Source organism: Melopsittacus undulatus, chromosome 10 (assembly GCF_012275295.1).
Source record: "Melopsittacus undulatus isolate bMelUnd1 chromosome 10, bMelUnd1.mat.Z, whole genome shotgun sequence".
NCBI classification, from domain to species: Eukaryota; Metazoa; Chordata; class Aves; order Psittaciformes; family Psittaculidae; genus Melopsittacus; species Melopsittacus undulatus.
The window spans coordinates 22,346,341-22,359,671 of record NC_047536.1 but is presented as its reverse complement, the minus strand read 5'-3'; the positions used below and the strand labels follow the sequence as shown (position 1 = coordinate 22,359,671).

The 13,331-nt window shown below is 43.6% G+C and overlaps 1 protein-coding gene across 3 annotated transcripts in view; it reads left to right on the top strand.

The window, feature by feature from the left end:
- The window catches only part of TRPC4AP (transient receptor potential cation channel subfamily C member 4 associated protein), a 36,663-nt gene that overhangs the window by 6,294 nt on the left and 17,038 nt on the right, over positions 1-13,331 (top strand). For all 3 annotated transcript variants that reach the window (XM_034066684.1, XM_034066685.1, XM_034066686.1), the window contains exons 2-7: positions 4,730-4,858; positions 5,093-5,209; positions 8,215-8,272; positions 9,351-9,406; positions 10,827-10,955; positions 11,437-11,638. In XM_034066684.1, coding sequence (XP_033922575.1) covers positions 4,730-4,858; positions 5,093-5,209; positions 8,215-8,272; positions 9,351-9,406; positions 10,827-10,955; positions 11,437-11,638 — 691 coding nt within the window. The remainder of the gene's footprint in view (positions 1-4,729; positions 4,859-5,092; positions 5,210-8,214; positions 8,273-9,350; positions 9,407-10,826; positions 10,956-11,436; positions 11,639-13,331) is intronic.

Genomic DNA, 13,331 nt, shown 5'->3' with positions numbered 1-13,331 from the left:
TTATGCACAGAAGTTTGTTATTTAAACTCTGTAGTAGTGAATTATTCCTATGGTGGTTACCTGTCCTTAGAGTCATCTCCTGGGAAATCCTGGACTCCAGTCCTTTGAGAGACTTTAATTTAAGCTCAACATAAGCTACCAGTGTGCACTTGAGGCCAGACCCTCCCTGTGTGCTTGGTTGCAATCCTAGAGGTTGAGGGAGGGGATTCTGCCCCTTTGCTGTGCTCTGGGGAGAACCCCCCTGCAGTCCTGATCCAGCTCTGGGGCAGCAGCACAAGAGGGATGTGGAGCTGCTGGAGGGAGTGCAGAGGAGGCCATGGAGATGCTGCGAGGGCTGGAGCAGCTCTGCTCTGGAGCCAGGCTGAGAGAGCTGGGCTGGGGCAGCCTGGACAAGAGAAGGCCCCTGAAGGGGAGACCTGAGAAGCAGCTCCAGGCCCTAAAGGAAACCTAGAGAGGGGCTTGGGACAAGGGCCTGTAGGGACAGGCCAAGGGGAATGGCTTTAACCTGCCAGAACAGGGGAGACTGAGATGAGCTCTTAGGCAGAAGCTCTTCCCTGTGAGGGTGCTGAGGCGCTGGCACAGGGTGCCCAGAGAAGCTGTGGCTGCCCCATCCCTGGCAGTGTTCAAGGCCAGGTTGGACACAGGGGCTTGGAGCAAGCTGCTCCAGTGGAAGGTGTCCCTGCCTGTGGCAGGGGTTGGAACTGGGTGGGTTGTAAGGTCCTTTCAATCCCAAACCAGTCTGGGATTACAAATGAACCACTCTGTCTGCTCCACTTGCTGTCATGGCTGGACTCCGTGACACATTTATAACTCTGTACTTAAATCCTCCAGGAAATTTTTGATTGCCTTTGCAGCAAATCCACAGTGCTGTGGCTTCAGCAGCACACCTGGAGCCAGCCAGGATGGGACTAGTCAGGTACCTGATCCCCTGGCTGGTGAAGAGCATTCAGTGAACTGCTGGTGTAAAACTGACTTTAATCAGACCACTTTGGCTGGTGACATAGCTGTGGAGCTCTGTGGTGGGCTTGAGGTGGTGTGTGCTGCCTTGTTTCAGAGACTTGCTGGAAGGTCTGCTTCTGGAGAGCCACAGCGTGCTGTTCCCCAGGTTTCTCAGTTTGTGATTTAAGACTTGGATGTGTTACTGCAAACTTCTGAGAAATGACTGTGTGGAGCTTGGTGTTTGTACCAGTTTGGTTGCTGTGTTAGGGTGTAGAGAAGTTCTGACGCTGGTCCTTTTGTTTTCCCAGTAATTGGTACTTACTCTGTCATCTCCTAATGCCAGGAATGTGTGATGGTTCCTAACCCCAGCAACCACTGGTTAGACTGGCCTCTGTCTTTTAATTGATGCCATTTCCAGCTGGGCTTTTGCAGCTTTTCCTAATTGATAGAGAGTATCTGACTTCTCAAGCTTCGTATGCAAGATTTCAGCTATTTTATCCAGAGCTATTCAGTGAATGAAGAAAATGTGTGGGAAATGAGTGCTGAACCAAAGAATTCTAGCAGGAAAGGGGCCCCCAAAGACCCAGAGCTAATTTTGATGACTGTTCAATAATGTCTGCCCAAAAAGAGCAAGAGGGAAACCCACTTAGCATCTAGTGAACAGTTTTCATTTATATGCTATTCCAGAAATCAGGAGATGCAGTTTTTAACCAAAATGGTTGTAAAGACATTCAGCTCCATACAATCCAGTTGAATTTTTATCCCTCCACAGAATCTAAAATCTTTGCACTGGCAGATACCACCCTGCCACAATGGAAATATTCAGAGCCAGGCTAGCCTCATAAATGCCGAACAGGGACCACAAGCTGGAGCTTGCAAGGAAACCAAAGGCATGTATTAAATAAGAGAAAGAAAACTTTGTTTTGAAAGCAGTTAAAGGAAGATGAGAGCAAGGAAACATTTGCTTCATTCTGTCAGAATTTCAGTTCTGAAAGGTTTCTGCAGATCAGCACAAGTGGCTGTGTTGGAGTCCAGCACAGGGAAAAGGAAGACCTACTGGTACAGAGATGGGAATAGAGATGGATCCTGTCCAAATCAAGAAGCATACATGTGATTAACAAATGTAGTATTAAACCCAGGGCAAGCTTTTAACACTGGTAAGGAGCTTTTGGCTGTTTCTGAGAGCACTTGGATGCTGAATTCTCCATTGTGCTACTGGAAGCAGAGATTGCAGCCCGTGCATGTCATCTTTGCCTGTGATATCTTGCACATCAGTTGGAGCTTTAGAGTTGGATTCTTTCCCTGGCATTTTGCTGCACATTCTTTGCACTTTACCCAGCAATGAATCCAGTTTCTGCTGCTCGTGGGGCTGTGTGCTTCTGCCACACCTGAAATGGGCAGTGCTGGAGCTCCTCTTCATCTCTGTGCTGGGTGTTACAAGGAGTGATGGAAATTTGTGACCTCAAAGGAGCTTGAGCCATTGCCCACAGGACAAACAGTGAGAAGCCCTTTGATTTATGGGTTTGTCCTGCATCTGAATGGCCTCCTCAGAAGGAACTGTGTCATTCTCCAGTGACATGACTCATTCAGAAGTCAAAGCAGGGAAGAGTTAAAAACTGGAGAGTTTTGCGTCCCAGGTTTGCTTGTGCTGCTTCTGTCAGCCCCTGTAGCAAGAAAGCCTGATACTTCAAGAGCCTTGAAGTTCTCATCAGGAAAAGAACCTTAGCTGTCTGGAAAGCTTAGAGGAAGGGTGAGGACCCATAGCAGCTAACATTGATGGTTTGAGGTTTCATGTGCTTGCCTCAGTTTTCTGGTCTTCCTGTATGGTGTCTAGCAAGCAGAGAAAAGAGGTAAATTCTCAGTCAGAAACTGGAGTATATTTGCATATAATTGTCTAATATGGAATGCAGTGACCTTTTATAATTGTACACAGAGGTGTATCTGAGGAGGATGTCTTAACTGAAACAATAAGAAGAAATCTTTCCTGGCTGTTAACTATTAACAGTGAACATCTAGGGAGGCTGAAGGGAAACAATGCAAGTTAGAAGCATGACAGCAGGTTGAAGGAAGAGAACCTGCCCTTCTACTCTGCTCTTGTGAGACCCCACTTGCAGCACTGTGTGCAGTTCTGGTGTCCTCAACGTAAAAAGGACACAGAGTTGTTGGAGCAAGTCCAGAGGAGGCCATGAGGATGATCAGGGACTGGAGCACCTCCCATATGAAGACAGGCTGAGAAAGTTGGGCCTGTTCAGCCTGGAGAAGAGAAGGCTGCGTGGAGACCTCATAGCAGCTTCTGGTGTCTGAAGGGGCCTACAAGGTTGCTGGAGAGGGACTCTTCATCTGGGACTGTAGCAATAGGACAAGGGGTGATGGGTTTGAACTGGAACAGGGGAAGTTCAGGTTGGATCTAAGGAAGAAGTTCTTTATTGTGAGGTGCTGACACAGGGTGCCAAAAGAAGTGGTAAATGCTCCATCCCTAGCAGTGCTCAAGGCCAGGTTGTACAGAGCCTTGGGTGACATGGCAGGGGGTTAGAACTGGATGATCCTAAAGTCTTTTCCAACCCAAACCATTCTACGAAGTTAGCCATGGAAAGGCTGGCAGTAAGTTACCCAGAATGAGAGCAGCTTAGAGTTTTAGGCCTGGAGTAGAAGAAGGTCCCCAACTGTTGCATTGAGATGCAGTCTGGCTGACCTGAGGATTGCAGTTTCTTTTGGGTTTGTTTGTTATTTGGTGGGCATACAAAAATTATGTCACAGCAGCCAGAAATCCTGCTCTAACTCTTGTTGCCAGTCTGAGCTTTCTGTACAAGGGCAAGGCCCTCTTCTGGGATTGGCCTAGTTACCTCTGAGGTACTGTTAAGGAAGGGAGTTAAATGCGGGTCAGCATTGGCTGCATGGTGAACTTTAATGAAGAGCTCCTCCTTCACAGCAGCTGCAGGCAGTAACCTGCAGGAAGTGGTTAAGTTTTCAAACAGCTTTTGTGGGTTCTAAGCAGAATATTTGTAAGTTTTGTGCTGCTATTATTTTTTTTTCTTCCCACGTTTAAAACATAGTGGTGAATATTTTTTTAATATATATATTTTGGGGAGAAGAGGGAAAATTAGAGAAAGTTTGCACAAATGTGGTAGCAAATACAAAGGGGTGGTTGCAGACTGCTTCCCAGAGAGTAATGCCAGCGGTGTTCTGCTGATTTGGCTGTTGGTCTTTGTTTATAACCAGACCACAGAGGAAGCTTTTGCTAGATCTTTGGTATGTTCTTCTGGAGCCTGCTTGTAAATCTTCACGTTTGGGGTCATTGTTATGACCAATAATGGCTTCAGGGGTTCGGCTGAGGAAATACGCATTACAAGCTGAATGTGATGAGTAATGAAACCTTTCCTTCTTCAGTGTTCTGTCCATCTTAGAGTATCTTGATAGCATCAAGGGCGCACATTTCCTCTTCCACTGACCTGTCAAATGGAGTTCTACTAATGGAGTTAATCAGACACTAATGTGTTCCCATTTTAAAATCTATCATCAATATAAAAATATGGCATATGATGAAATACTCTCAATGATACCATCTGCTTTAAGCCCCCTCCTGCTCAAAATACTTACATCATCTCTAAAATTTTGCAGCTCTCAGTCCTGAATAAATGCTGCATGGAAAAAGGTACTGGATTTGTAATGCTACTCATCACACAAAGTAATTTATTGTACTATTCTGATGCTGACGTTTTGGGGAGGTGATAAGGTGGTTTTCCTGGTTATGAAGCATTTGTCACGTGGAAATTGTATTCTTTTGTTGCAGATCACAGAGGCCTTGTTAAAGGAAAGAGATAAACAAGCAAAATGGAGTGGGATTCCCTTGCTGCTGCAGAAGCTCTATCAACAAAGCCACCCAAACAGCGATTTCTCCCAGTGCCAAAGTATCTTAAAGGTACTGTTTATCCTGTTCTTCCTGAAAGCTAGGGATTATTTTGTTGTTGCTTTCTTTAAAGTCTACTGTGACCATATCCTAGAGTATTTACTGTTTGTATGATAACATCTGTCAGTTGGCTGGTAGATAAGAACTGGGAATATGTCACTGATCAGTAGGTAGATCACACGGGTAGTTGAAGACATTTGTGTTATACGGATGAACAGTTCTCTTTGAACCTTCTTTTGCATACAGGAAATTTCCCCACTTCTTTCAATGGAGGCAGTGGCATCTGTTACAGAAGATAAAAAAGCTGCTCAAGAGTCCACTTTCCCAAATACATACACGTTTGACTTATTTGGAGGAGTCGATGTAAGTGTTTGTTTTCAACAATATCAAAAGATTTCTCTATGATAGTTGTACCACTGAGAAATCTGTGAGGTCCTTGAGACCTTTGAAGCTTCTAAACAAACGCTACAAAATTACTTTACTAATTTGACGTTAAATGTTAGAATTGTGCCTGTTTCTGTTGATCAGAATGTGAAAGTGGTGTATTTTCTGAGGTATTCCATCATCAAAAGTGAGGTGCTTTTTCATATATGATATAGAAGACTTGGCTGTTTCTGAAGGCAGTCTGGTTTTAAGGTGAAAAAGGTGAGGTGTCTATGTTCTCAATGTAAACAGTTTCAAGTGCTTTCTAGTTGTGAGATTACTACAGTTGCTGTGAGAGCACTGAGCTTGTCCCTTACCCCTGAAGGATGTGTGGTGGTTCTTTAAGCACACTAGTGCACTCCTTTAGCCAGGTTGTCTGTGTTTGTAGCTGGCATGCAAAAAGGACTGCTTCCTTAATGGAAAAGTTTTTAAACAGATCTCCAAGGTTTCTGGAGACACTTATCTTTATTGAATATTCCACAAATACCCATTTGCTCAGTTGAATGGTGACAGACTCTGGGATTTCAGCTTTCATTAGATATGTATGATTTGTGTTTTCTGGTAAACGAATTCACAGAATCATAGAATAGTTAGGGTTGGAAAGGGCCCGAAGATCATCAAGTTCTAACCCGCTTGCCATGGGCAGGGACACCTCACACTAAATCGATGCCCCTTTTTTAGTTTTTCAGTCTAACTAAGCATTGTCTTTACTAATTCTCTCTTAGCGTGCCTTTACTTAGGCGAAACTTTTATTTAGGTTATGTTTTGAAATCAGTACTGGTTTAGTCACTGGTGTCCTCCCAGCTAGTTTTGGTTTGGTTTTTTAACTTGGGCTGGTGATGGTAAATATCAGCTACACTTGAATTACCTGGTACTATGGCCAGAGATTTGGCCGACACCAGTGGGTTTAATGTGGTTAAAGGCAGCTGTAGAAGCCTGCTCTGTGTGTTTTAAAAGGGAAGGAGTGTAATCTGCTGGTTCTCTGTATGCCATGTGCTGACTCCACATTGCAGTTGCACTTTGAGCTGTGAAGCACGAGTAACTTTGAAGGACACTAAATCTGCAGTGTGCTCTGTATGTATAATGTGTGACAGGAGACTCTTTAAGATATTTTTGGATTCTGATAGCCTTTACATCAAGAAAGAACAAAAGCACATTTGTGTGTCCTGCCTTTATATGAATGCACACAAAATATTACCCAAAAGTACACAGGAGCATCATGGACCTTGGATCTGAATGCAACCACATTCCAAGAAATAAGGTCTTGTAACTCCCTTTCTGCTCCTTCTGCCTCTGGTGAGGCCCTGGTGCAGGTTGCCCAGAGAAGCTGTGGGTGTCCCATTCCTGGCAATGTTCAAGGCCAGGTTGGACAGGGTCTTGGGTGACACGGTCTAGTGGAAGGTGTCCATGGCAGAAGGTTGAATCTGGATGATCTTAAGGTCCTTTCCAACCCAAACCAGTCTTAGATTCTGTAAAATATATATTCCTCTTTTGTTTTGGTTTAAACCCAGCCAGTATCTCAGCACCTCACAGCCATTACTCACCTTCCCCTTTTCTCCCAGGGGGAAAACCATGGCAGGGTGGGGAGGAGAATCAAATGAATATTGAGATATGAACTGTTTAATAACTAAAATGAAGTAAAATATCCTGATAATAGAAAGAATGCCAACGATAATAATAGGAAACAACAAGAGAAGAAGTGAAAGCTCAGAACACAAGTGCTGCACAATACAATTGCTCAGCAGCCACTGACCAATACCCAGCCTGACCCAAGCATTGATCTGGGCCTTCCAGGTAACTCCCCCCAGTTTTTCTACGGGGCATGGTGTGCTGTGGTATGGAATACCTGTTTGGGTCAGGTGTCCTGTCTCTGCTTCCTCCCAGCTTCTTGTGCCCCTCCTCACTGTCAAAGCATGAGAGAATGAAAAGTCCTTGATCAAGGCAAGCTACTGAGCATCAACTGAAACATCAGTGTGTTATCAACATTATTCTCAGAGGGAAGCCAAAACACAGCATTGCACCAGCTACTGGGAAGAAAATCAATTGTTACAGCTGAACCCAGGACATTCTTAAAGTTGCCTGTTTACTTATCAGTGGTTAAAATGGGCAGTGCCTCCAGTGCTATTGGATGTTTGCTTCTGTGTCTGGGTAGATGGTTCATTAAAAGACCAAGTTAAATTGGGACAAGTAGAGAGAGTAGGTTGTAAAATAGAAATATATTCCTAGTTGGCATGACTCAGTCAGGTGATGTCTATGTTGCACTTAATGATTTTAAACTGAACTTTAAAGTTAGGGGCTTTTTGCCATGCTTCCTGCAGAAGTCACCAGTTCCTTCCAGTGGTTAACTCTCATTTTAAAATAAACTGCTAGAGCCATAGCCCTAGTCTTGGGAAGTTGACTGTTACATTCCCGACATAGAAATGAAGACAACATTTCACCTATGTGTAAAGGTGGATGTTCAGCACACACAAGGTGCATGCACAGAAGCAGTGGCTTGCTCTTTGGTGGCAAGTTTAAAATTGGGAGCAACTAAGTTCAGTTATATCTGGACCAGGAATGTATTCTGAAGCCCAGCAACACTTAGGGATGCTAAATTTGCATCTCTTGCAGATGATTGCTAAAGGCTTATTATTCTGGGAAGTGTGTGACAGCCATCTTTGATGTTACTTGGACACATGTGAAATGACACTCTGTAAAGGCTCAAATGCTTTAAAACTTGCCAGTGGAAGATTGTCTTATGCAACTGTTGTTATTTCTTTAGGGTAAATGAAACTATTTTTTGTGATGGTAACTTTGCCACCAGTGGGGTTTGACTGTGGAGCTGCCAGTAATCACCTCTGTGACTTCAGCAGAGACAGGACTAAGTTTGGATTTATCACTGACAAATGAATTGGTTATTTGTATCTCAATGATTATTCCCTTAATACTTTATCTTGTTACTACAGCTTTTAGTAGAAATTCTCATGAGACCAACTCTTATCACACAGAAGAAGAAACAGAAAAGTAAGTAAATGGGTGGGTTTTCTTCTTACTCGTGTCTTGTGTTCTTACTCACGTAGAAATTCTTCTATTTCTCTGTTCCCATACCTGTGATTTCCTGTTCCTAAATGAATCATTGGTTTCTTTGTTCCCTCTGGTATTGATTCATGATGGGATTTAGGATAGTCACCTGTTGCAAAGCACAGCTCAGTGCATTCGTGCACTCAGCATAACATCCCTCAGTGCAGCTAATCTGCAGTCAGTGAAAACTTTCATTGTTACTGCCACTGTAGCTGCTGTTAACAATTATTAATAATCCACAAAACATCCTTGATGTAATAGGAGTTACAGAGATTGTGAGATAATGTAAATGATGCTGTTTTCCTGGTCTAGCCATAGTAACCAGCTTCCAGATTGCTGGAAGGAGAACTTGCAGGCGGGGTGCAGTAGCTTCAGCACAACTTCCCTGCTGGAGCAGCTTTGGTTTAGTGTTTTCATTTCTCCTGTCTGTCATTCTGGTTCCCTGAACCCTTCTGAGCAATAGAAATGTCATGGTACACTCCATGCCTGGCAGCCAGGGAGCTTCAAAGGTGTAACTTGAATTTGAACTGGAGGCAGCTGTTGTATATCTGTTCTGAAAACATTCTTTGAATATTAAAATGCTGGAGTAAATGAGATTGAAAGGTTTGCTATGAATTCCTGATGCAGTATGGAGAAAACTCCCTCCATGTTTAACAGTTGGAACTAATATGTATCTCGAGAGTTTCTCTTAGTGACAGATTTTGAATTGATCTATGATGTGGGTGTAAAGAGTATTTTAGGAAACACATCATTTTGTTTTGTGTGTCACTAAGACGTGTCCTAGGCCACAAACACATCTTCGTGGTCCTAGGCAGTGCTGAGGGGAGTTTGGAAGAAACCATGTGAAGTGGTCAGGTATAGAGTGTTTCTGTTTTCCATCTTCCAAACCATTTGCACTTGTGGTCTGAGCTAGGAGTTAGCCTGAAATTCTCACTGTTGTATAGCTGTTGATGTCACTATGGTGGATGTTGGTGCTCCTCAGCAGCATGTAGCTATTGAGTGTCTGTATTTTTCTTTGCAGTAAGCGATGACCTGATCAAGGACTGTTTAAGCATACTGTACAACACATGTATATGTGTAAGTACCACTGCTGTGGAAGTGTGTTTTCTGGGCCACCCTGTAATTTGATGTGTTACTCAAATAATTTGTTTTCTTAGCCACATTGTCAAGCCTAAACCCTCTTGTTTGGCAGTTTGTGCCCGTGTTTCCGTAGGAAAGCCATGTTGTATTCAAACCTCAACTTCGCAGCTGGGAGTGGATGCCTTCTAACCCATGCTACAGCTCATCTAGTTCACTGATAGTGCTGGCAAAGTGTTTTAAGTTGGATTCTGCAACTCCTTCACGTGCTGAATATTCCATTTGGATGTGGCAAATCAGTGTTAGGGAAGATACGTGGTTAAAGGCCTATTGCAACTCCTTGCCTTTAAAATGCTGCAGCTAAAAGCGCATGCCTTGGAAGATGCATGCAGGGAATGTCCTCAGGATTAAGATAATCCCACATTTCATTATGGCACAACCCAGGGAGCACTGTGGAACAGAAACTTAAGTAAAAGGCAGTTACTGGCTTGGAGCTCTTCCAAAGACATCAACTCGATCTCAGGAGTTGGAGTCTTAATAGATCATGTTCTCACTATGTGCTCACATGGGAGCAGGGAGAGAGGGAATGCTCTTTTCCTGACTAACATGATGATTATTTAACTGCATACAGTGCAACTTTTGGAAACTGTGAATGGCATAATATGCTAAGAAACAAGTTTGCAGTGTATAGAATAGCTGGTTTATTTCAGTATAACTGCTCTCTTGAATGAGAAGCATTCAGGATTACAAAAATGTTATTGCAATATTAAGGGTTCTTAGGCTTATGTGTAAATATTCAGGAAGTATCTAGTTCTGTGAGCACCGGTAATGTGTCAGTTATATATAATAAACAGCTTTGCAAGTGGTAAGGATGTAGTTTTAAGTTACGTTTAGTACCAGAAAGGACTGGCTGTGCTTTCAGCAGAGATCAGAGCATGAAAGCTGACCTTAATGAACTCAGTGATGAACCCAGAAGTCATGGGAAAGCATGAAGTTGGGTTCATCACTGAGTTCAGTAAGGCCAGTGCTTAATCCTGGTTGCTCTGCCAAGCTGGGAGCGATGCTGACAGGCGTCTGGGGTGTGCTTACATACCATGGAATGGAGCTGGTTACAGTTTGCATGGGGAGCCAGAGGTCTCTCTGAGGTATTTCTATGCATGCAGTGTTTCCTTTTGATTCGGGCAAGTAAACAACTGCCTTGAGATGAAGCCTCTCCTAGAGCCTGTTGTTTTTGCATGTTAACTTCAGGCAAGGGCTGTTTGTGGTGTTTTAGTCACCATAAACACAATGTTTCCTGGCTTCAGGGGTAGCAGATTCAACAACACGTCTGTAAAATTGTCCTGCATGTGCCTGTAACTTGTGGCTTCTTAAGGTGGGCTCTGACTTTGGGTCCATGTGTTGTGCATTTGATCCTCTCTAGACGGAAGGAGTCACAAGACGACTGGCGGAAAGAAACGACTTTGTGTTGTTCCTGTTTACACTGATGACAAACAAAAAGACATTCCTACAGACTGCGACACTCATTGAAGATATCCTGGGAGTGAAAAAGGTCAGTTGTTGCTTTCTTTCTTTGTTTGTATGGCTTTTCAGGCCAGGAAGGACAGCTGTCTCTTAAGCTGCTGAAGAATAACCCTCTGAGCAGGCATCCTCACCTCTTACAGCTTATTTGAAACCTGCATGTTAACAGTGATCATCAGTCACATTTCCTACAGCAGCCAAGTGATGCATGTGGTCTCATAATTTTGTTGCAGAGCTTGCAGAGGATGGTGTGGGGTGAGTGTAAGCCTGGCAAAACCCTGACTGAAATGTCCACATACGTTCTGTGGAGAGGGTCAGACACTGGAAGCTGCTCTGAAGTCTCCATGCAGCATTTCTTCTCCAGGCTTAATAGCCCCAGTGTTCTCGGCCTGTCTCCATATGGGAGGTGCTCTAGTCCCTGATAAACCTTGTGGCCTCCTCTGGCCTTGCTCCAACAACTCCATGTCCTTATCATCACGTGTGACTTACTCTTCTGATGTTGCCTTCTCTAGGAAATGATCCAACTGGATGATATTCCCAATCTGGGGAGCTTGGTGTCCAGTTTTGATCAGCAGCAACTTGCGAACTTCTGCAGGATCCTTGCTGTCACCATTTCAGAACTTGACCCAGGCAGTGATGACAAGCATACGCTGCTTGCCAAAAATGCCCAGCAGAAAAAAAACTTGGGTCCTTCTCGAGCTGAAATTAATCAAGGTAATTGTTCATTGGGAACAAACACAAAACTATCTCAGCAGTGTCAGGTTTCCCTCTGCTCAATGTCCCGTTTGTAGCGTGTGTTTCCAGAGGATACCGTAAGTAGTCTGTCTCGCAAAGCATTTCTCTTCATTCACTTTCTTCAAGCAGTTTCCTGGAAGCAGTCTTTTCTGGTAATGAAACTTCCTTTGTAGCTTTTGGTTTTATACAGGGTTGGTGGATAGGTGAATTAGTTTCTGAGATATCAGCCTTCTCTGATGAACTGAGTGGCTTAAAATAATTTGGTTTTGTCTTCTATCCCTCATGGCCTTCCCTTTAGCAACTCCCAATAGTTCCATGTCTTCCTTAAAATAGGAATTCCTGAACTAAACTGCATGCAGCATGGTTGCTGTTGGAGCAATTCCTTCTCTGCTTTTATCTGGCCTTATCCTGAGCAGGATGTCTGTTTTTATCAGCAAGGAAAGTATGCTTAATACTAATCATGTTGCCCTCCTTTAGCACACCAGACTTGGAAATCTGTGGGCCTAATACCAGTTTAACTTAGGGCACAGGGCTGATTTCCTTATTTTGCTGAGTACTTCAGATGTGAAAGTCTTGCCCAGAAGGATGAGTGTGAATTTAAGCAATCTAAATTAAAGTACCCTCAAACGTAGAATCTGTTTTTTTCAACTCTTCTTTTGTGCTTCTTAAGCAGATGTTTGCATAGGCCCATGGCAAGCAATTTTGAGAAGTGGAAAAAGGGGTTTTGGAGCTGGTTCTCCTGTTTTCCAATGTTTTGTGTTAGGTATGAACAGGAAAACTCCATTTGTAACTGCTGCCACCTCTACAGCATCCAGGGAAAGGCAGACACATAATAGAACAGGCAGAAGCTGCAAGAAGCTTCAAAGGGCTTGTATTGTCTTCTGCCCTGTGATCACTAGAGGTTGCTTGTAAAGAGCAGTGGACAGGTACATAGAGATGTGGGTACAAAGTTTAGTTTAATTGAATAAGCTTGAATCCTGCAGAGCTGAATTTAGCCAAACAAGTATTTAACTAATCAGTTTTTGTTTGCCAGTTAGACACTGTATCTAGGACTGTAAATCATATTCCATGTTAAGTTATCAGGAAGCTGCTTCTTTCAGAGGTGGTACGAGCAGGCAGAATCTCAACTCTTCCACATAGTCCTTCTCTAGTCACACCCGCAGTCTGAAGGCTTAGCCATGTGGCTAAAAGAAACAGGGCTGTAATTCAGTGATTCTGTGAAATCTTTAGGCCAAAATGCACCTCCCCAGGCATTTTGCAGACCTGTTATTTCTGCCCTTGAGTTGCTGTTTCTGAGGGTGCAGTTCCACAATTCAAACCCTCTGACTTGGGGCTGCTGTTACGTGTTTCCCTTCTGTTTTGCTCCATGAAGAATTAATTCAAAGAAACCGTACTTAAAAAGCTAGCAGCTTTCTACCCAGCTTCTGAAGTGAGCTGGTTCAGTGTGCAGTGAGACACACCACAGGAGGTGAAGGAGGTAGCATCACACAACAGAGTCAAGAGGAGGTGGAGCTGCCCCTTCCAAGGGCTGCTTCTTTATTTCTGCCAGCTTGATTTTTCTTTTTTTTTTTTTTTTTTTAGCCAGATCAGTTCCTTGGTATTGACTAATTATGGACTGGAAACCAGCAGTGCCAGCAGAGGGAATTGACTGGAAACAAGCAGAGTAGGGTAG